The sequence below is a fragment of the Colobus angolensis genome, unplaced genomic scaffold, assembly GCF_000951035.1.
Source record: "Colobus angolensis palliatus isolate OR3802 unplaced genomic scaffold, Cang.pa_1.0 Scaffold322, whole genome shotgun sequence".
NCBI classification, from domain to species: Eukaryota; Metazoa; Chordata; class Mammalia; order Primates; family Cercopithecidae; genus Colobus; species Colobus angolensis.
The window spans coordinates 245,338-269,351 of record NW_012116511.1 but is presented as its reverse complement, the minus strand read 5'-3'; the positions used below and the strand labels follow the sequence as shown (position 1 = coordinate 269,351).

The 24,014-nt window shown below is 39.2% G+C and overlaps 1 protein-coding gene across 6 annotated transcripts in view; it reads right to left on the bottom strand.

Moving 5' to 3' along the window:
* The window catches only part of EPB41L2 (erythrocyte membrane protein band 4.1-like 2), a 238,933-nt gene that overhangs the window by 68,869 nt on the left and 146,050 nt on the right, over positions 1-24,014 (bottom strand). For all 6 annotated transcript variants that reach the window (XM_011951634.1, XM_011951639.1, XM_011951633.1 and 3 more), the window contains exons 4-5: positions 20,628-20,732; positions 2,054-2,096 (exon numbers count right to left, since the gene is read on the bottom strand). In XM_011951634.1, the coding sequence (XP_011807024.1) occupies positions 2,054-2,096; positions 20,628-20,732 (148 nt within the window). The remainder of the gene's footprint in view (positions 1-2,053; positions 2,097-20,627; positions 20,733-24,014) is intronic.

Below are 24,014 nucleotides of genomic sequence, written 5' to 3'. Positions count from 1 at the left end.
TGAAGCGAGTGGCACACACACACAAAAATAATAATAATCAAACAAGAACCCAAACAAAACCATAGGAAACAACACAATGGAACATCAATCATGTTTCAGAGGTTACCCTGTTCTCTCTCTGTTTGGGTCACTTGGCAGGTCTGGTTTCAGACAAAGTATAAGAACTAAGCATCTGTAACCTTTCTGAATGCATGCAAAGTAACAACAGCAGAAGGGACAAAGGAAAAAGTCTGAAAACTCTGGTACTGTTTCTCCCATAAGGCAAGCATAATGTATCTGGTGTCTACTTATTCCTCTTCTTTTCCTCCATTTTCCATCATGAAGCAAGCATAAATGGATGAAACACCAGGAAAATAAATGCAAGAGAGAGAATGCGGAAAGCCAGGAATAACAGTCAAAGGATAGAGTGACCAACCATGCCAGCTTGCCTGGGACTGATTCCAGCTTTAGCACTTAAAGTCTCATATCCTTAGAAGCCCCTCAGTCCTGGGCAAATCAGGAGGTTGGTCACCCTAATCAAACACACTTCAAAAAAGGAAAAGAAAGATGAGTCTACAGGAAGAGGAAATGGGGAAAATAAGGTATATGCTCAGAATAAAAAAAGAGAGTAGGGAAGCAAAGAAATGATAGGAAGACTACCAAAAAGATAAATCATTCAAGAAAGAAAGAAAGAAAGAAAACCAATGTGAAGAACCTAAAATGGGAGCTAGATGGTAGATGAAAAGGGCAAGAAGGGAAAGTACAGATTGGTTTCAGTATTTTGACCTTAGGAATTATAAATAAGTAGGGAAATGAAATCAACAGTACAAAGGGCATCTTGCAGACTGGCACTTGGAGAAGAGGTTTCTCCTGTGACAACTCTGGGTCCCACAGTCAAGGAAGGCTGTTAGGAATTTACCAGTCTTCAGATTTTATTCTCTAGATCAAAAATTCCAACTGCCTGTAGCTGCCTACCTTCTCTACTTCAGTCATTCACAGACCCTGAAGTAAATTAAGTATCCAGAATCCCCCTAACAGAGATTTCTCTCTGTTGATGATGTTTCTTGGCACAGATACCAAAAAACCAGCCACAGGCAACACAACCTGCAAAGGCAGAACGTATAGAGAGAACTGAAGCTGGTTAGAGTGGGACCCTTGAAGACATTTTGGGATTGTACAACAAGAACAAATGGGGAAAAGGGAAGAAAGGAACAGTGAGGCCTAACTACAACCCCAGGCTCAAAGAGCATGCAAAGTGGCCTTGGATTGTAGAACCAATGAGCAGAGATGGCAGTGACCTCAAAGAACTGAAAAAATTGTTCCTCAGCCGGGTGCGGTGGCTCAAGCCTGTAATCCCAGCACTTTGGGAGGCCGAGACGGGCGGATCACGAGGTCAGGAGATCGAGACCATCCTGGCTAACACGGTGAACCCCGTCTCAACTAAAAAAAATACAAAAAACTAGCCGGGCATGGTGGCAGGTGCCTGTAGTCCCAGCTACTCAGGAGGCTGAGGCAGGAGAATGGCCTGAACCTGGGAGGCGGAGCTTGCAGTGAGCTGAGATCCGGCCACTGCACTCCAGCCTGGGCGACAGAGTGAGACTCCGTCTCGGGAAAAAAAAAAAAAAAAAGATTGTTCCCCTTGCTTCTCCCCAGAGTCCTCACTCCAGTACATCCAGGAACAGTGACTCTATATGTCTCTGTGGCCGAAGATGTGCATATTGAACCAATTACACACTTTCAAAATGAAGCAAAGCATAAGTATCAGGTCTCACTGGAGTAAAATTTACAGAAAAGTAGCTTCTCTCTCTTTCCCAGAAAAAAAAAAAAGTCAGATGTTACTTGGTAGGCTATTCTGAGTGAATATTTAGGAGTGTGAGTCTAGAACTTTCTCAAAATTTGGAGCCCCCAAGCCATGTACAATACAGTCACAATTCCACGAAAATATTATTAGTATTATTAACTTCTAAGATGGCATAAACGCAAAATAGAACTGATCATTCTATTATTGATCATTTATATCACAAATAGACATCAAGATACCTTAACTTCAAAGAATGATTATTTAAATACTTACTTCTCAGTTGTCTCTTTATTTCTTTAGCAGGATCTAGCCAGTTCTGTGTGAGGGAAAAAAAATTAATTCATAAGAAATATTCTAGACTCTAAAATAGAACAGTTTACAGTTCACATAATTATTTACGTGTAAACACATTTTAATAAAGTCCTATTCAAAGCAACTGTCACCTATTAGCATTCCACTGGGCTAAGTACTGCTTTGTTCTTGGGTACATATGTGTGTAAATGTGTTAAGTGTGTATTGTAAGTAAAATATTCAAATACTTTTAAGGTGGGTCTCATGGGCCTCATTCTTTTGCATCTAAAATGATCCAAATGATGAGACATATCTTCACACAGTCTTTATTCTGTAGAACTGCCAACAAATAGCCCCTGCAGATACTGAAATGAGAGCTCTTCAAGGACAATAATGGGTTCTTAATCATGAAGGATAAAGTGTGAAACTGGAAACTGATGGCTAAAAGTATATCCATATCAATTAAACAATTATCTCAACTCCTAAAACCAACTCCTCCTCCTCCTTAATCCTCCTTTTCCCTCCAACTCTATAATTATAAAGAGAGGTAAGGTCAGACTGTAGATAATATTTCCCTTCCTGGTCTTAATATAACATCCTTCTTTCTTCTTAATCTCATTCTAAGTTGGAAGTAACAATCATGAGGAACTCCCTTTCACTTTCCCCTCATTTCTGCTCCTTAAGAAAGCTTTACTCAGAATGCTCTGCTGGCAGCTCTGGTCAGGGCAATCAGGCAAGAGAAAGAAATAAGGAGTATTCAAATAGGTAGAAAGGAAGTCAAATTGTCTCTGTTTGCAGATGACATGACTGTATATTTAGAAAACCCCATTATCTCAGCCCAATATCTCCTTAAGCTGATAGGCAACTTCAGCAAAGTCTCAGGATACAAAATCAATGTGCAAAAATCACAAGAATTCGTATACACCAATAATACAGAGCCAATGATGAGTGAACTCCCATTCACAATTGCTACTAAGAGAATAAAATACCTAGGAATATAACTTACAAGGAATGTGAAGGACCTCTTCGAGGAGAACTACAAAGCACTGCACAAGGAAATAAGAGGACACAAACAAATGGAAAAACATGCCATGCTCATGGATAGGAAGAATCAATATCGTGAAAATGACCATACTGCCCAAAATAATTTATAGATTCAATGCTATCCCCATCAAGCTGCCACTGACTTTCTTCACAGAATTAGAAAAAACTACTTTAAATTTCACATGGAACCAAAAAAGAGCCTGTATAGCCAAGACAATCCTTAACAAAAATAACAAACAATGCTGTGATGCTGGAGGCATCACACTACCTGACTTCAAACTACACTACAAGGCTACAGTAACCAAAACAGCATGGTACTGGTACCAAAACAGATGTATAGACCAATGGACTAGAACAGATGCCTCAGAAACAACATCACACATCTACAACCATCTGATCTTTGACAAACCTGACAAAAACAAGCAATAAGGAAAGGATTCCCTATTTAATAAACGATGTTGGGAACACTGGCTAGCCATATGCAGAAAACTGAAACTGGACTCCTTCTTTACATCTTATACAAAATTAACTTAAGATGGATTAAAGACTTAAACGTAAGACTAAAATAATAAAAACCCTAGAAGAAAACCTAGGCAATACCATTCAGGACATAGGCATGGGCAAATACATCGTTTCTAAAACACCAAAAGCAATGGCAACAAAAAACAAAATTGACAAATGGGATCTGATTAAACTAAAGAGCTTCTGCACAGCAAAAGACTATCATCAGAGTGAACAGGCAACCTACAGAATGGGAAAAAAATTTTGCACTCTATCCATCTGACACAGGGCTAATATCCAGAATCTACAAGGAACTTAAACAAATCTACAAGAAAAAAAATAACCCCATCAAAAAGTGGGTGAAGGATATGAACAGACACCTCTCAAAAGAAGACATTTATGCAGCCAACAAACATATGAAAAAAAGCTCATCATCACTGGTCATTAGAGAAATGCAAATCAAAACCACAACGAGACACCATCTCACTCCAGTTAGAATGGTAATCATTAAAAAGTCAGGAAACAACAGATGTTGGAGAGGACGTGGAGAAATAGGAACACTTTTACACTGTTGGTGGGAGTGTAAATTAGTTCAACCATTGTGGAAGACAGTGTGGTGATTCCTCAAGGATCTAGAACTAGAAATACCATTTGACCCAGCAATCCCATTACTGGGTATACACCCAAAGGATTACGTATTGTTCTATTATAAGGACATATGCACACGTATGTTCATTGCAGCACTGTTCACAATAGCAAAGACTTGGTACCAACCCAAATGCCCATCAATGATAGACTGGATAAAGAAAATGTGGCACATATACACCATGAACAATACTATGCAGCCATAAAAAGGATCAGTTCATGTCCTTTGCAGGGACATGGATGAAGCTGGAAAGCATCATTCTCAGCAAACTAACACAGGAACAGAAAACCAAACACCATATATTCTCACTCATAAGTGGGAGTTGAACGATGAGAACACATGGACACAGGGAGGGGAACATCACACACCAGGGCCTGTCAGGGTGTGGGGGGCTAGGGGAGGGATTGCATTAAGATAAATACCTAATGTAGATGACAGGCTGATGGGTACAGCAAACCACCACAGCACGTGTACACCTATGTAACAAACCTGCACATTCTGCACATGTATCCCAGAACTTAAAGTATAACAATACTTTTTTTTTTAAAAAAGAAAACAAGTCAATAGTTACATCCGATGGAAGTTAAATAAACTCTCCAATTAACCACAAAAAAGAAAGCTTTAAAAAAAATGCTAGGAAACTATTATAGCATCTTAAAGCAAAAAAGATCAAATTTAAATCACTAGGTTTTAACCACCCAAGGACATTAATTTTTGTTTTTCGAAGCTATAAGCAAAAGACCAATAAAAAAATTTAGATTTTTTTTATATTTTTATATTTACATTTTTCTGTCCTCAAGTTATCACTAACATAGGAGAACTGCAGTTTTTGTGGCACAATAAACTAATTCAAATAAATGAGTCTAGTAGTTTTATTCATTCTAAGCAGTGTCCAAAATAATACAACAGGGGGTCCTCAACCCCCAGCCCATGAACTGGTACCGATCGTGGCCTGTTAGGAACTGGGCTGCACGGCAGGATATGAATAGCAGGTAAGTGAGCATTACCGCCTGAGTACCACCTCCTGTCAGATCACCACCAGCATTAGATTCTCAGAGGAGCACAAACCCTATTGTGAACCTCACAAGACAGGGATCTAGACTGCACGCTCCTTATGAGAGTCTGACTAATGCCTGATGATCTGAGGTGGAGCAGTTTCTTCCCAAAACCATTCCCTCGCCCCTGCCCGGGTCTGTGGAAAAATTGTCTTCCACAAAACCGGTCCCTGTTGCCAAACAGGTTGCAGACCACTGTTATAAGATCTGTGCTTAAACGGAATTTTATTCAGATATATAAAGCCAACAATTAAAATGCTTATTAGTAAATAGAAAATAACCTGCTATCTTAATAACATATTAAAATGGTATAACGGAACATTAACTGACACTATTAAAAAGTAAAACAGTAAGATGCTGTGAAAGCAGAGCTGCATGGCCCCTCGGGTTCCACTACTGTTCATGGCCCGCACTCGGGGTAGCAAGGCTCCAAGGTGTGCATGGCTCTGTTCTAACACTGGTTATATTCAAACCTCTCAATAAAGAGCTACCAGAGCATGGTCTAGTTTCGTATTACTGGTGTCCCAGCTGCAGGCACTACTGATGCGAGGGGCAGCAGGCCTCTCTAAGGGTGCCTCTAGTGCCATGTGAGGGAGCAGCTCTAATTCTCCCTTCACAAGACAGCCTGCCATTCAGTTTGCATGCACTGCAGCTGCTGTCCCACCCAACAGCTGGCTCACAAATGGCCAGCCTCGATGAGTGCACAGGAATGAAAAAACACATCATTCAGCCTCTAGCCCAGACTGGCTGGAGGCTGGGAGAGAGGTGAGAAAAGGGCAAATCGGTGGAATTTTCACCCAAGGAACAAGCGTAGCAAGAAAAATGGAATTGGTTAGTGTCAAATTGAAAAGAAAAAAAAATCCCTAGAACATTAACACAGAGAAAGAAGACAGTAGAGGAGAAAGTGCTGGTCTTAAAGACAGACCCTTCCAAATCCCCAGTTTCATTAAGTTCCAACAGTGATACAGATCCCCGATACAGAAGAGCAACAAAGGACCCTTTTCTGTTCCAGAAGATGGTGGAAGCTTGTCACCCCAGGGACTAACCCTGTGTCCCAGCCACCGGGCATCTTCTATTCTCACCTAAAGCACCCAGCCCTTGTACAAATTACCTAACAGTTTCTACAGGGCATAGTGAGAGTCAGCTCTATAAACCCAGCAATATGAGTGAAAAGTCAGCCAGCCAAATTCAGACTTGGTGTCCTTCTGAGGCCACTTTCCACAACACTGTCAGAGAGATTACTGAAGGCTGAAATGGCTTACTTTCAACCCCAACCAAAGACTACATGGGCGGAGTTTACCTGATGTGATCACACAGCAGCATGATTTCCTCACCTGGTTTTCCTTTCCTAACCACATTCACTTTCACACTGTTAAGTTCCATTCCTGCCAAGCATTAGGCCTTATTCTCACTGCCCAGTACTACAACTTTGCAAGGGCTGGAACAGACCACATTATTGACATCTTCCAGGGTACTTACTACAGTTTTAGGCAACCAGTAAGCACTAAATTAACACCTGCTGACTGATACATGCCCATTGCTTGCCTCCTTCCTTTCCACACTGTGATCATCTTAAATGATCACAAGTTGTATTATTTTTATCACATTTATTTTTACTAGAATAAGTATCTCTAATGAGTACTTAGATGGTAGGTGGGGTATAGCATCATAAATTCCTAAGTCAAAAAAAAAATGACTTAAATGACTTAAAAGAAATACAAGTTAACAATCTGCATTATTTTAAATAAATACAGTAAATAATAAAAATTAATTTCTTAGTTTGACACTGAAGGAGGAGGGCTGGGCGGACCAAGAAGCAGATGCAAAAAGATGGAAAATGCCATCAGAGCATGAGAAAAATGCATGAGGGTGTGTGTGCACAACATACAACAACTGCCCGCACCCCATGATACATTACAGTATTCATTGCCAGGTTTTAGACTTCAAGATTCATCTGCTACAGTCACATATATAAACTTTGGAATCAGAAATACACGCCGTCAAATTCTGGTTTTCTATCAACCCTAACTTGGGCACATTCCTTGGCTTCTTTAAGCCTCAATTTCCTCAAACACAAAATGGGGATCACAATATCTACCTCACAGGGTAGTTCTTTTCAAACAATATTCATTCCTGAAGAATAAATATGCACACAAGTACTTTCCCCAGCAGATCATCATCAGTAGATCACTATTTGCAATAATAAAACTAAATTATCAGCTTTTGGTATATATCTCTTCTTCACATAATTTTATATTTCCATAGGTGATGTGTTATATACATTAAATAATTTAATCTCTACATGAATATTTCACCCACAAAAAGTTAATAAATCAGACTTTGGGTTCACCAAATGGAGTCACTGTATTCACAGGTGAGATGAAATGAAATCCAAACCCCTTTTCCTTAGAGAAAATGTCTCATGTCAGTCCTTTCTATATAAAGCTGCCTTACTGCAGAGAAGACTCTTCTTGGAAACGAAGACATCAATAACATGATGCCTTCTCATGAAAATAGTTACAGATATGACTAGTCTAGGCGCTTCTATGTACATGTTAAAGTATTATCCAGCTAAGCTTTTCTACATTTTGACCAGCGGTAAAAACCCACCTGGCAAATTTTTTAAAAGACAGCTTTGTCCATGGACAACCCCTTGGAACATCCTAACACATTCTCCACGGAAGGAACCCGGGAAAGTGACAGTTTCAGGCAATTCTAGATCAGGCAAGACATGGATTTTTTCGATGTTTCCCAAACATTAAGGTGTAAGCAACCATGCAAAACTCAAGAGCTGACCTATATCAGTTTTCAATAAAATTTATCTTGGTTTATTAAAAAAAAAAAAAAACCAAGGATTTTGCCAACTGCTTAAGGGCAGGAACAGTCACTCACTCAATTCAGTATCCTCCTTACTTTCCCCTCTCCACTCCCCACTCCAAACCCAAAACATGAACACAGTAAATAGTTATCTCCTGAATGAACATCAGGTAAAATAAGAGACTAATAGTAAAAGTTACAAGGAATCCCAAAACGGGCTTCCATCAGAAATAAACTAAAATTAAAATGTGGCCTTAGAATATCAAGTATCGTTAAATCACCTTTAAACATGAAATCGGGAGTTAATGAACTCAAGTTTGGGGAAAAATGTTACATCTTTATTTTTACTAACTTGTAACTGAAACTTGGCATCACTGTCAATTAGGAAGATAGTAGAAAAAACCTAGTTAATATCAGCAGAACCTCTTTGTCACCTGCAGAAATCAAAAACATTTCCACATCACATTGTAGTAGCTGCAGATCTTAAAAGACCATTTATGTTAGCCAATATTTTGAAATCACAGTAGCTATTAGATTTGATACTGATGATTAATATATAAATAAAAACACATAATGATATGGTTTGGCTCTGGGTCCCCACACAAATCTCACCTTGTAGCTCCCATGATTCCCATTTGTTGTGGGAGGGGCCTGGTGGGAGATGAGTGAATCATGGGGGTGGATCTTCATGCCGTTCTCATGATAGTGAATGGGTCTCAAGAGGTCTGATGGTTTTAAAAACAGGAGTTTCTGTGCACAAGCTCTCTCTCTGCCTGCCGCCATCCATGTAAGATGTGACTTGCTCCTCCTTGCCTTCTGCCATGATTGTGAGGCCTCCCCAGCCATGTGGAATTGTAAGTCCAATAAATCTCTTTCTTTTGTAAATTGCCCAGTCTCAGGTATGTCTTTATTAACAGTGTGAAAATGGACTAATACACATACCCATTACTTTGTCTCAAATTTTATATTACTATTTTGGGAATGTTATTTAGTCATTGGCTTTCTTTGTAGCCCTGTGTACTTTATTAAAGTTATACACTGAAAACACTGTTCTGAGAAGCAGCCTATAGAATTCAGCAGACTGCCAAAGGAATCCAAGGCACAAAAATAGGTGGGATTTTTTTTCCTGCTTTAAAAGGTTACAGAAATTTTTTTTAAGCAGCACAGTGAAGAGCTGTACTTATATGTATTTTACACTAAAGTCTTTCTATTAGTTAGAGAATCTCCTTAATCTTACTCTTTATCCGCTACAAATCTGAGGATGAAAATCTTGTCTTGCGACATTTCCCCTACAACATTTTCATTATGGGCTCCCAGAAAAAGTGTTAAAGATGATTATTAATTATGCTTTAGTGACAGAAACATCTAGGAAAAAAACAAAAAGCTTAATTGTGAATCCTAATACTGTATTCATATTCATAGAATACTAGTGTTAGAAAGAACCTCAGAATATACGGCCCAAATGTCCATATTTCGGGAATGGCCTCTTGCCTCTGTGGCTATGAATATTTGAACACTTCTGGGACCATGAACCACATGGGCTCACTAGGACTCCCCTCCTCCCGTGGCTTTCATGACATTTCAAACTCCTGTAATGCTCTCTGCTACATCAAAAGAACAGTTTAGCCCCACATCAGTGCTTCTCAAACTTGAAAGGTGCATTGGAATCACCTGAACATCTAGCCAAAATAAAATCTATTTCAGCAGGTCTAGGGTGACAGCTGGAGTTCTTCATTTCTAAGAAGATTCTGCGTGGTGTCAACACTGCTGGTCCTTGGACCACTCTTTGAGTAGGATAGCCCTAGAGTTCTTTTTATGTAGAAATCACTTTCTTTCCCTGAAAGCTCAATATGGAGAGACATTTTTCAAGTCCTGCTGGCTTGTCAGCCTTCACTGAGTAAACCTTCTAATTACTAACAGCTTCCTGCAGAAAGCCCTAGCAGGGCACAGTTTCCACATTACCATATCTAAGTGTTCCTTTGAACTCCTCCCCATCACAATAAGTAGCTGTACCAAAGAATACTGGGTCTTTTTATTCTACCTGCTAACCACTTTCACCTGACAAGAGATATGCAACCACAGTCATCAACTGGCAGCATGCTATTAGTAGTCTGGGTCTGCGGTTGTCCAAAGCAGGGTCCCAACCATGCTTGACCTGGATAACAACCCAAAACACAGTCACAAAATCCATCTTCTAGTTAAGACAAAGAGTCTTTTCTTGACCAAACTTTAGTCAGGCTCCTCTGAATCCTCTTCCCAATTAGGCTTCAACTTTCAGACTTCTCTGTCCATCTACATACGATCCAACTTTAGCAAGAATCCTGTTAATAAGTTGGTTTAGTGGGAAGGCCCCACCCTTCATTACTAACTACCCTTGATATCTGATGGGGTTCCTCATCCTCCACCATCCCCCAAGTGATATCAGATCACCCTCACCTGCCTTCAGCAAGAATCCTGTTAGCTTGGTTTAGCCAGAATTCCCCTAAGTGCCCCCTGATGTTTCCTCTTAGTAGTTTCCCATCTACTGACCCCCACCCTGCTCCTTGACTATAAATTTCCACTTTTCCTTGTTGTATTTGGAGTTGAGTCCAATCTCTCTTGCCTACTGCAAAACCCCACTGCAAAGGTCCTTATACCTATTGCAACAGTCTTGAATAAAGTCTGTCTTACCGTTTTAACAAGAGTTAGAATAACTTTTTCTTTAACAGCTCCTTTCCCCCAAAAAGACAACTATCTCACTCATTTAATTCCCCTTTAAGTTAGACCCTAAGATCCCAGAGTTAGAAGTTTCTTCAAATGCCTCGCCCTGCCTTCCTCACTGGCTTTGGATGATCTCTAATTTGGCCAGGTAAGAGAAATTAATGAATTCCACCCAATTCACAGTGTATTACTAAACGTTAAAAATTCAAAGTAGCTTTGTCTAGAATCTGCATTTTTCTCACAGGAATTTATAGTGCTGAAACAGATCCCCTTTAATATACCTTTGCTTAAATTGGGTTTAAAAGAACTCTACCGTAATGCTGGTGTTAGGAGAAAAGTTACAGGCACTGTATCACAGTGAAACATTCACTACACATCTGGGAGAACGTGTGATTATAAAGTTTAACTGGATTGAATGTAGAACTTTATTAAAGAATAGCTTATATATGCAAACACTTTAACATTTGAGTTTTTAGTTCTAGTTTCTGGAAAGAAATGGTCTATTAGATGACTGCTTCAACTAATTTTCATAAAGTTAGCCGTGGATATCAACTACATTTCTAACAAGCTCCTTTCTCAATATAGCGTGCAGCAAAATGATATTATAATGTCATTTTGGGCCGAATGCCAAACTATTAACATCAAAATTCAAGACAGTATTTTTCCCTTTAAAGAGAGTCCAAAACCCTTAACGATGGTTTCATTTAGACGTGAATACAAGAACTATATGGACTTGGAATTCCATATTGAACAAACATGCTGCTTGATTCCACATATTTTTAACAACATTTTCCACAGTAAAATTTATATAAGCATTCTCAATAGACATTAAAAAAGCTTTAACACTAACAATGACAGATTTTCATACTCAGAATGAACTAAAAAGTCTTTCACCTCAGTGTCTCAACCATGAGATATAGTACTATATTAAAACCAAACAAATGTGTAGATTTTCTCTCCATGAAAATTTTTTTATACAAATAATTGTGGTTTTCACTCACCTTTACTTTCTAATGGGTTGAAATAAATATCAAAATTTCACGTAAGTACAGATAATATTCAGCATGAAAAAGAAAGATCCTTACATCATTATATTCTGCTGTTAAAACTGCATGGGCTTTAAACAAAGTAGGACTGATTGAGCTGAGTTAGTATAATAGTAATAAATTTCTATGGGAAAAAAATAGGATACCATACAAATCTATACTGGAAGAATAAGAGTTGTTTTGCCTAGATGTCTTGAGGACTGGATTTTGTCTACATAACCAGAAATTTTTTAAAATTACACAATACAAAAGTAATAGCAAATTAGATTATATATAAATAATTAAATATATTGCTAATTATATTTAAGTATTCACTCCTGAAAAGTGAATGTCTCAGAAAGGACACCTCATTCTTAAGTTCCCAAAGTTTTTGAGTTAAAGCCTATATACAAAGCATATATCTAATTTTATATGTTCATCTTATCTTTCATAAGAGAAACTACCATGTATAATAAGGAATTAGGAATTCCTTATTTACCATTAGTGTCTTTCTGTTAATAAGAATGCTATGGTAGACCCAACCAAATGTACCTTTATCTTTTCTCTTCCTTAATGACCTTAATCTCTCCTTGACTTTAGCTGTTCCCTTTCAAGGCCACACCCTGGGTCTTGTCATCATCACATAGCTCTTCACCTCATTAGAGACTACATTAGCCCATTCTCAGATGCAGTCATTTCCTCTCCTTTTAATTTTCTACTCATGTATCCCCACTGTACCTACTCTTCAACATCTTTGAACACTCATCCTTTGCCCCAGCCATGTTCTCCCAGTGTATCAGCCTATTACAGCTTCAGTAATTTTCTTTCCTGTGACCCTGTGAACAATCAGCTTAATTACATCTCATCAGCAACTCCAGATTTCACAATCCGTCATCCTCTTACTATTGCCTCCATGAACACAGTCAACTGAGAACTCTGCTAATACTCCATTTCTCAACTATGATACTCAGGTTGCTAATGGCAATTAGAGAAAAACACACACAAATATATTCTGCTGCCATCCCAACTGTATGACCCCCCAATCTCAGAAGAACTGTTAACAGCAATGCACTTACTAATTCTTGGTTGGCTTCTTCTGTTGTCCCACTGCTACCCTAGTCACTCTTAAGCAAATGCTTTTACCCTCTATTTCACAGAGATTTGAGGCTGCACTTTGCTCAACTAAGACTTTTTTTTTTTTTTTTTAACAACTACACCACCTCTTATTCTGTTTCTTGCAGACTCAGGATGACATAACATCTTTATTCAAGACTAATCCTCTTCGTGACTGTCATCATCATAGTCACTCTCCTCTCTCTTCAACCATACACTTTTCTTGGGTTTTCTCATAGCTAAAGTCAAAGTTATTTCCATCAAAGGAAATCTGCCAACCCCAAAACTCTCAGTAAACTCTCTCCGCGGTGCAATATGATAGCCACTGGTCACATGAGGCTATTTAAATTTAAATTAGTTACAGTAAATAAAATTTAAGTCTATTTCCTCAGACACATTAGCCCTCTTTCAAGTGTCAATAGCTATATGCAGCTAATGGCTGCCATGCTGGACAGTATAGGTATCAAATATTTCATCATCATGAAAACTTGTGGAGTTTCAAGTTGTCCAAAGGGCTGGAGGATGTGGCAGTTCCTCATTCTCCCCCAGTGTATCAGCCTATTGGATCTTGTATCTCATGCTGAGGAATCTAGATTTTAAGTAGGAAGTAACATGGTCAGATGTGAGTATCAGAAAGAACCCGTTTATGGTGTGGAGCGAGATTCTTGTTGGATGTGTCTTGTTAAAACACATCCATTTTTTTAACAACGTTTTCCATAGTAAAATTTATATAAGCACTCTCAATAGAAATCAAAAAAGCTTTAACACTAACAATGATAGATTTTCATACTCAGAATGAACTAAAAAGGCTTTCACCTCAGTGTCTCAACTTTGAGATATAGTTCGATATTAAAACCAAACAAACGTGTAGCTTTTCTCTCCATGAAAATTTTTGTTATCCACTCTTGTTAAAAAAAAAAAAAAAAAAAAAAATTCCTCAAACTGCTGCTGCTCCTCCTCCAAGGTCCCTGTGTGAAAGTCTCCATCAAGCTCCCCAGCTACCCAACCCTGAAACCTAGGACTTTCCCCCAACTCTCCCCTCGCTGCCATAGCTAAGAGGTGGCAGTCACAAAGTCCTGCATGACAAGACCCAGTGTGTTGGGCCTTGAAAGGGAATGGCTAAAGTCAAGGAGAGATTAAGGTCATTAAGGAAGAAAAAAGATAAAGGTACATTTGGTTGGGTCTACCATAGCATTCTTACTAACAGAAAGATACTAATGATATATAAGGAATTCCTAATTCCTTATTATACATGGTAGTTTCTCTTATGAAAGGTAAGATGAACATATAAAAGTAGACACATGCTTTGTATATAGGCTTTAACTAAAAAGACTTGGACACTGCAGGTCTATATCCTCTAGTATCATTCTCCCAACTGTTCTTTTCTCCACGGCCAAACACTTCTTTAAACAACAGTTTACACTCACTCTCAAATTTCTTTTTTTTTTCTTTTTAGGCAGGGTCTTGCTCTGTCACCCAGGCCTAAGTGTAGTGGTGCAATCACAGCTCATTGCTGCCTTGACCTACTGGGCTCAAGTGATCCTCCCACCTCAGCACCCCTCTCCCCTCCTCTGAACAGCTGGGACTAAAGGTATGTGCCACTCTGCCCGGCTAATTTTTTAATTTTTTTGTAGAGACAGAGTCTCACTATGTTGCCCAGGCTGGTCTCAAATTCCCGGGCTCAAGTGATCCTCCCGCCTGGGCTTCCTAAAGTGCTGGGATTACAGGTATGAGCCACCATACCTGGCCTCTCAAATTCTTTACTGCTAACTTTCTTCATCCTTCACCTACTCCCTGATCCCCAATCATCTAACGAACAGCTTACGAATATGTCCAACTTGGCAAAATAAAAATTAAATTCCACCTCTGCTCCCTAGCATACCTCAAACTGCTGCTCCTCCTCCAAGGTCCCTGTGTAAAAGTCTCCATCAAGTTCCCCAGCTACCCAACCCTGAAACCTAGGACTTTTCCCCAACTCTCCCCCTCGCTGCCACTTGAAAGTGTCTCTCCTATCTAGTCCCTAATAAATGTCTAGCTGGTATTTAGGACAAGGGTATATTAAGCTCTATCATTGAATTGAATTAGATTACTGGAAAGCTATATACTTGAAAGCATTAGCCTGACCATAGCTAAGAGGTGGCAGTCACAAAGTCCTGTGGACATTACCTACACAGAATCTCTGTCCTTTCCTCTTCACTCCTAGTACCACTGCTCTGGTTTTCATCACCTCTAGACTACTGCAACTGTCTCCTGATCTTCCTGCCTCTGGTCTCAGTCCCCTATCATCTCGCTCCACACCATGAACGGGTTCTTTCTGATACTCAAATCTGACGATGTTGCTCCTACTTAAAATCTAGATTCCTCAGCATGAGATACAAGATCCAAAGAATGATCTTCACTTATTTTTCCAGCTGCTTTCCCATAAACTCCATTAGCACTCCCCACAAAGTCACCCCAAATTAACCCATGGTCTAAGTTAAAACAGTGTGCTCATGAGAAAACACAGCTGCAACACGAGTCCCTACCTCCCCCTGCCAGCTTGCCTACCCCTCACAGGTCTTTCCTATTCAGAGAGGCTGGAACTGCCACATCCTCCAGCCCTTTGGACAACTTGAAACTCCACACCCACATCATGGGCATTCATGCTGGAACGATTACTTTTCTTCTGTGCAAAATGTCCCTTCCCTGCCCACATCCAGAATACTGGCCGTAATTCTCAATAGCTCTAATAGAATGTCAACACTAAACTGCTCATATGATTTCCAAAATTTATAGATCTGCTTTCATACAACAATATAAAATATTCATATCACAGGCCCTTGTCAGGTAGTAAAACTTGAAAGTGTCTCTCCTATCTAGTCCCTAATAAATGTCCAGCTGGTATTTAGGACAAGGGTATATTAAGCTCTATCATTGAATTGAATTAGATTACTGGAAAGCTATATACTTGAAAGCATTAGCGTGACCAAAGGTTAATCTGTTTTCTGGCCCAATATATCTTAGCAATAGGACATATCCCTGCTGGCAGCACAGCCCAAAACATCCTTCAACATCCTATATGTAAATTAAATAGTAATGGCACTATTTTTTAACTGGGAAGGGAGGAATCAAGGCATACCCAATGAACGTGCATTTCTATGTGTGTATGCAGGTGCATGTATGCATGCACGCATGTGTGTTTACGAACAATGGAGGAAGAAGAGAGATAAAGAAGATTCCTAATTGAAAATCTGTCTCCCAGGTGATTCTAACACAAAGGAAGAAGTCTCTTTTGAGCAGCACTGGCACGGACCACCACAGAATCACCATCAATAAGTTAGCTCATGCCCTTAAATTTGTTGACACTATAATAGAAACATCAACTGTGAAACTCATCCTAGGAACTCAGCTCACAATGTCCTTCAACACCCTATGTGTAAAGTCTTGCAAGGTGGCTTTCAGAATTTGAGAACATGAAACATTCCTCTGAGGCAAGGTGGTATTCTTCTACTTTCCAGTTATGATAGCTATGAAAAACTGTGCCCATTTTTACCTTGACCGATAGAAGGTTTACAACTGTTGACATTTTCCCTAAAATCTAAAATGTATCTTTTTCTTCTGAGTTTTCTGCCTGAATTTGAACCTTATCACCAACATTTCTTGGCTAGGTGACCTTGGCTGACTTTTTAAACTTCCTCTGTGCCTCAAATTTCTGCATCTATAAAGTGTAGTTAATAATACCTACCTCTTAGGGTCATTCTGAGAACTACATGGGATAACACAGGTAAGGTACCTACTGCCTAGTGAGAATACCAGAATGATTAGCTGTTAACAGCCATTTCTGTTTTATTTGGAATATTTGTATGGTAAAAGCCACCTCCGATTTTTTTAAAAACAGGTAAGTTACAAAGAATTACTTCTGGTTACAAGCCTCCACACAAAGAAGATATTCACATCAGAAAATGAAACTACCCCATGCACCCTGCACTGCTAAGACAGATTATACCTAGAGTGGAGTATTTGTTCCATGCAAGCTGCCATTCTTTAAGACACATCCAAAACTAAATTCATTTATTTACTTGTTCTTTCCATAAGTAATTGAACCTAAAACTCAGTATGTCAGAAACTACACTCATGATATCCCCTACCAACCCGCAATCGAGTCCTCCTTCCCTTCTTACTGAACAGCTCCAACCATCCTGAAACCCAGGCCTTAATTCTTGATATCTGTCATTCTTCATGTCCAATTATTCATCAGATTGAGTCTGCCTCCTTCCTCACTCTCTCTTCAATCATCCGCTTTTCTATTTCCACTGCCACAACCTTACTCAAGGCTACTTCTGTGCTTTGGGTGCACAGCCCTACTCAAGTCCCCTTTCATCCCATTCCAACTATCAACCAAAGTGACCTTTTTAAAGACAAAACTGGTCGTCTCACATTCTTACTTCAGCCTATCAACAGTTTGCCATTTTTCTTAGCAAAAAGGAAATGTCCCAAACCTTAACATATAGTCTTAATGGGCCCTACATGATCTGAGCCTCATTAATACCCAGCCTTTCCCCTAGCCTAATCTCATTCTCCCCTTACTAACCCACACCAGGCTTCTTTCCAGTTTTTAACCAGACAGCTGCTCCAGGCTCAGGGCCTCGTGTATGTGCTTCCCATATCCCATCACCCAGCCAAAGTCCACTCACACATGAGGTTTCTGCTTAAGCATCATGTCCTCCTAAGCAGAGTCTTCCTGTTAGCATCCTGACTTTTTCCTGCAGAGTAGTAATCAAAATTCACTAACTGCAGAATTAGCTTTTCCACTCTGCCTCTTTAACTAAAACATAAGCAGGGACATCTCTGAGGGCAGGGTCTAGGTTCTCACTGTTTACAGTTAGAGCCTCAGCAGTGAGCACACTGGTTTATACACAGGTAGTAGGATTATTTTTAACTGTAGTAAAAAACACATAACATAAAACTTGCCATTTTAACCATTTATTAATGTACAGTTGAGTAGTGTAAACTATATTCTCATTGTTCAACAGATCTCTAGAACTTTTACATTTTGCAAAACTGAAACTCTACCCATTAAACAATTCCCCAACTCCCCCTCCCCCAGCTCCTAGCAACCACCATTCAACTCTCTGTTTCTATGAGTCTGACTGCTTTAGATACCTCATATAAGTGGAATGCTATAGTGCTTGTCTTTTAGTGACTTCCTTAATTCACTTAACATGGTGTCCTCTAGGTTAATCCATGATATAACATGTGACAGGATTTCCTCCTTTCTCAAGGCTGAGTATGTATTGATATGTACATACATATTCCATTGTATGTATACACCACATTTTCTTTATTCACCCATTAATGTTGCGTCCACCTCTTGGCTATTATGAATAATGTTGCAATAAACATGGGTAAACAAATATCTCTTCAAGATCTTGCTTTCAATTATTTTGTATATATACTCAGAAGTGGGACTGCTAGATCATGTAGTAGTTCTTTTTTTTTTTTTTTGAGATGGAGTTTTGCTCTTGTTGTCCAGGCTGGAATGCACTGCCATGATTTCAGCTCACTGCAACCTCCGCCTCCTGGGTTCAAGTGATTCTCCTGCATCAGCATCCCAAGTAGCTGGGACTACAGGCACGTGCCACCATGCCCAACTAATTTTTGTACTTTTAATAGTAGAGACAGGGTTTCACCTTGTTGGCCAGGCTGATCTCAAACTCCCGACCTTGTGATCTGCCCACCCCAGTCTCCCGAAGTGCTGGGATTACAGGTGCCAGTCATCATGCCCAGCCAGTAGTTCTATTTTTAATTTTCTGTGGAACTTCCACACTGTTTTCCAGAGTGGTTGTATCAGTTTACCTTCCTAACCATAGCACACAGCATCTCCAGTCTCTCCACATCCTTGCCAACACTTGCTATTTTCTATTTTCATGAGAACGGACATCCTTATAGGTGTGATATGACACACAGGTAATAAATAGCAGCTAAAGTCTACATATACGGAGGCTATACAGATAAGTAAGGCATGGCATCTACCCTCGAGGAATTCATAGAATGGGGAGAAAGAGTAACAAACAAGGTGTGTACTAAATGTATACATGACAGACAGAGGGAATTGCCAACTCCCACATCCAGCAGGCAGTTAAGCAGATGAGTCTGAGATTCAGTGAAAGCTATGAAGTAGACACATAAATTGAGAGCTGTCAAAATAAAAAAAATAGTATATCCTACTATCTAAATAAATACTACTCTTTTTTATGCAAAACTAGTATTTCAAAAATATCAGATTTCCTTTCTTTTCTTTTGTTTTTTTTGAGACGGAGTCTCGCTGTGTCACCCAGGCTGGAGTGCAGTGGCGTGATCTCGGCTCACTGCAACCTCTGCCTCCTGGGTTCAAGCGATTCTCCTGCCTCAGCCTCCTGAGTAGCTGGGATTACAAGCGCCCACCACCATGCCCAGCTAATTTTTGTATTTTTAGTAGAGACGGGGTTTCACCATGTTGGCCAGGCTGGTCTTGAACTCCTGGCCTCAAGTGATCCGCCTGCCTCGGTCTCCCAAAGTGCTGGGATTATAGGCATAAGCCACCATACTTAGCCCAGATTTCTTAATGTAGTATATCCCATGCCTACTAATAGAACATGTGATCCCACATATTGTACAACATACTCAATTGTCCCTCTACTTTACAAAGATTATATTACATGCTCCTATGAACCTACCAATATGTAATCTCAAAAAAAAGTAGGTAATCCTAGCCAAATTTCCACCACTTTCTCTTTTGCAGCTTTTAGGAAACATTATCAAGACTATCTTATAATTTATAGTCTAAAAAACCTAATTTATTTAGTCAAATGTGCTATTATGTCTGAGAACAGTACTCTAAACAGAGTTCTATTAAGAATACTCATGTACTATTCAGCAGGCATGCATGCAATTTAATTGTCTTTAGTCTAAACATGGAATTAAACCACAAATTAGATATCAAGTATTTAAAGCTAAGCAAGTTGCGAAAACTTAAAGTATATATAATTATCACTCTTACTCTCCTATATTTCATTAGTAGGACATGTAAATACTAACAATGATAGCAATGTAGGCAAATAAAATTCACACTTCTGTTCTTCTATTGATTGCTCTGTTCTACTGACTGTGATCTGAATGTTAGATCATGGAGAGTAATCCCTTTCACTGTGACCAAGTGTTCTTGGTATCCTCAGACAGAATCGTTCCAATGCGCTGCCTTCCCTGTCTTTTGGGTATGCTTTAATACCTAGCATACAGGTGACTGCACAATATGAGCTGCTGTGACCAGCTTCACTTAGTACCAAAAGGCGAGATTGAGTGATTGAGAACCAAAAGTGATTAATGCCATTTAGTCTGTGTTCTCTTTATGCCAGAACATCAATTTTCCACTGATGACATTCTATTCTGTCTGCGCATGACGTAAGTGCAAAGCACGTACACACGTGCACGCACACGCACTAATACACACACAAGCCAAAAAGCTACAGGTGGTTTCTCTCTACACAAGATAGTTTTTCAGTTTTCACCAAATTTCACAGTGAAGTCATAATAAACACTTCAGTTATTTTAAAGCTAAATTTCAAACTGAGATAAACTGGTTAATAAAAAAACACATTATGTTCTAGAAAGAGACAAATAAACCTGAAATCACTTACTTTCTGCTCAGGGCTTTCCTGGAACAAAAGTCCAAAGTAGTCCTTCTCCAAGAGATTGAGGTGTTCACACACTTTGTCAAATAACACTTGTCCCTTAGCACGTTTCTGGAGAAAAAATAACAACTTTACTTTTCAAGTACTAAAGATTCCAAGACTGCTATAAATATAAGACATCATATCAGATACATGATTTATTATAAATTAACATTAAATATTTGTTTTCTCATTTTTTAACAATATAAAAATGATTAATTTTTTAACTTCACCCTCCCACCCTGCACACATATACAAAGCAAAAAATGTCAAACAAAAGCATAAGCAAACACCGTCTGCTTTACTGCTACTCGATATGTATATAAAAAGGACTAAAAAGGCAAAATGTTAGCTGTTCATTTTCTTATTTTAAAAATGATCAAACTGCTTCCATCAATTCCTCAAGGTGGCTCATATCTATAAAGTATACTACTCCCCAGGAAAATCATTTAGCCCTATTATTCAGTAGATCCTAACATAATTTATCCTATCAGCACTTCGGTTTAATGTTTGAGTTTTTGTTCCATGATATCTGTAGAACAGAATTATTTTTTCTGTACGAGCTATGCTCCTATTTACAATTTCCTAGAGAACGATATGGTGTTCGCTCCTTAGGATAAATTCTAAAAATACAAGATAATGGAAGTGGGACAAGAAATCAACTGCCTCTAAGGACTTAACATATTTTTACCTCGAATATATATATATATATTTTTTTTTTAATTTAAGAAGCTGCTGTGAACAGAGATGTAAGAGCCTTTGACAGGCATAGAAGAAAAGCTCATTGTCTAATCAATGGCAAAACATAAGCAGAGTGGTGACTCATTTCCAATTAAGATGCACACCCCTGGAACAACCCAACTGTGAGGTCAGGTCAGACACACGCCTCCTCCACAGATGCACTGATAAAAGCCACCAATGGACTGCTAGTGAAAAAGAAACAGCCATCAGACTTTTCCATCCTCAAAACAAATGCCCTCTCACTATTAAAATGTGTACTAGTTCACCCAGTGTGTGAAAATTAATGTTCCCCACATATATATCTTGAGGAGGAGAATCTGGTACTTTTGTTATTAAGCCTCTTATGGTAACATTTCTGAAAAGAATAGAATTGCATCAAATTGTAAAGGGAAGAAGGAGAATGCCACACAGATTACATTATTTCAACATAATAAGCAGTGTAAGGCCAGGCGTGGTAGCTCACGCCTGTAATCCCAGCACTTTGGGAGGCTGAGGCAGGCATATTACTTGAGCTCAGGAGTTTGAGATCAGCCTAGGCAACATGGTGAAACCTCATCTCTACAAAAAATACAAACATTAGCCAGGTGTGGTGGCGTGTGTTTGTAGTCTCAGCTACTCAGGAGGCTAGGGTGGAAGGATTGCTTAAGCCTGGGAGGCTGAGGCTGCAGTGAGCTGTGTTCACGCCACTGCAATCCAGGCTTGGTGACAGGGAGACCCTGTCTCAACAAATAAATACATAAATAATAAAAAATTTAAAAATAAAGCAATGTGCCATATACATATTATAGGTTCATAATCAGGATTTAATTGTGAATTAAATTACGAGTATGTTTAAGATGGATATGTGCTTGTTTGTCTATATATTAAAAGTATATACAAATACAGTGTAGAGACTAAGAGTATTGGGCTCTGTATGTCAAACACCAAAGTTCTACATATACTTTCACTACCTACAAGCTATGTGACCCATGGCAAGACACTTAATGTCTGCTTACCTTAATCTGCACATCTGTGAAATGGGGATAACAAGTAGCAGATACTATAGGAGGTGTGGTGAGTACTAGAAGAGTTTCAGTACATAATGGTTGGTTATGATGCTATTTGAAATTAGGGTAAAAAGGATCTTTAAGACAACTGATGTCTACAACGATACACCTCGGTTCAAGGAGAAAACACATTTGCAATTCCAACACTAGCTTCAAGTCAATTCTTATTAATAATCCACACGTTCTCATTGGTTTCCATTTCAAAAACAGGAACATGCCCTCATGGGCAGAATTTCCCTACAAGATTAAGAGGAAAAAACACCCACACAGCTCACCACTCCAATTTGGTGTTGGTATGCAGTACAGGAGGTATCAGCATGACGGCTGGACCAGTTCCTCTATCAGACCTAGTTCCTCTATCATTCAACATTCTGTAAGCATTTACTATTACTGGACCAGTGTGACAACAGAAAACCACTTAGTCTCCTTGTCTGTAAAATGAGGATAATAACTACCTCAGAGCTCATGTGAGAATAAAATTAACCCAGTGAGATGGAATACTCCTCAACCAACCATAGCAGTACTCTACTGTCAACTATTCCTTCACTAGTCCACATCTAACAGACACCAAAATGTTTCTGGATGCTAAGCCTGCTTCTCTACTATTCTTTCCTTCTGTCTCCAGGAAACAGATATTCTCAATGCTTGATGAGATCCTGACTGCACATACACGTTACTTTTAAGCTTCCATCTGCCTCTCCACCCTCAATGAACTCAAAATCTGGAAGGAAAAGCAAAAATGCAACAACACCATGAAGCACATGTTGAGAGAGCGATGTACAAAGTGCTATTGGAACACCAGGAATGGAACGAGTAAATGTGACTAACAGAAATCACAGCTTCACCAAGAATATGATATCTGAAGTGAATCTTAGAGGAGGAAATGATTTTTTGAGGTAGAGAAAACAGATATTCAAAATAACTTACTTTTTACTTTGGATGTATGTTTATAGAGCTTACTTTTTACTTTGGATGTTTACAGAGACTGAGTCAATTTCTGTTCAAAAGATACTGGAGGATACAGTAAAATGAAAAAAGGAAGCCATCCAGAACAAACAAGCCATGCAATATGACTGCTGGTTACCCTGTCTGACTCTCAGATGACTGTGAGGGCTTGCCAAGCTAACACTCAATCTATATTGCCCCATATGTGTCAGTTCCTATGTTAAGATACCGGGGAATCAATGATGAGCACGACAAACATGGTCTTAGGAAATTTATATGCAACTGGCAGAGAAACAGAATGAATGGGAAGCCAAAAATAAAGCATTATGTATCTACCAATTTGGACATAATTAGGTACTTGGCCCAACTGGCTCAAAGAAAAGTGACCAGTGGCCTACGAGATAGCCTGATACAAGAGCGCTGCACAATGACAATGTTTTACTCTGGGGATAAGGAATAGCAGATACAATCATGACTTCCCTCAGGCACATTAAATACAAGACATACACACACACACACACACACACACACACACACACACACACACACACACACACACAGAGGCATACACACAGTGACAGCAGTCAGCCAACGAGCTTCCCTGGAATTATCCTCTTCCCTA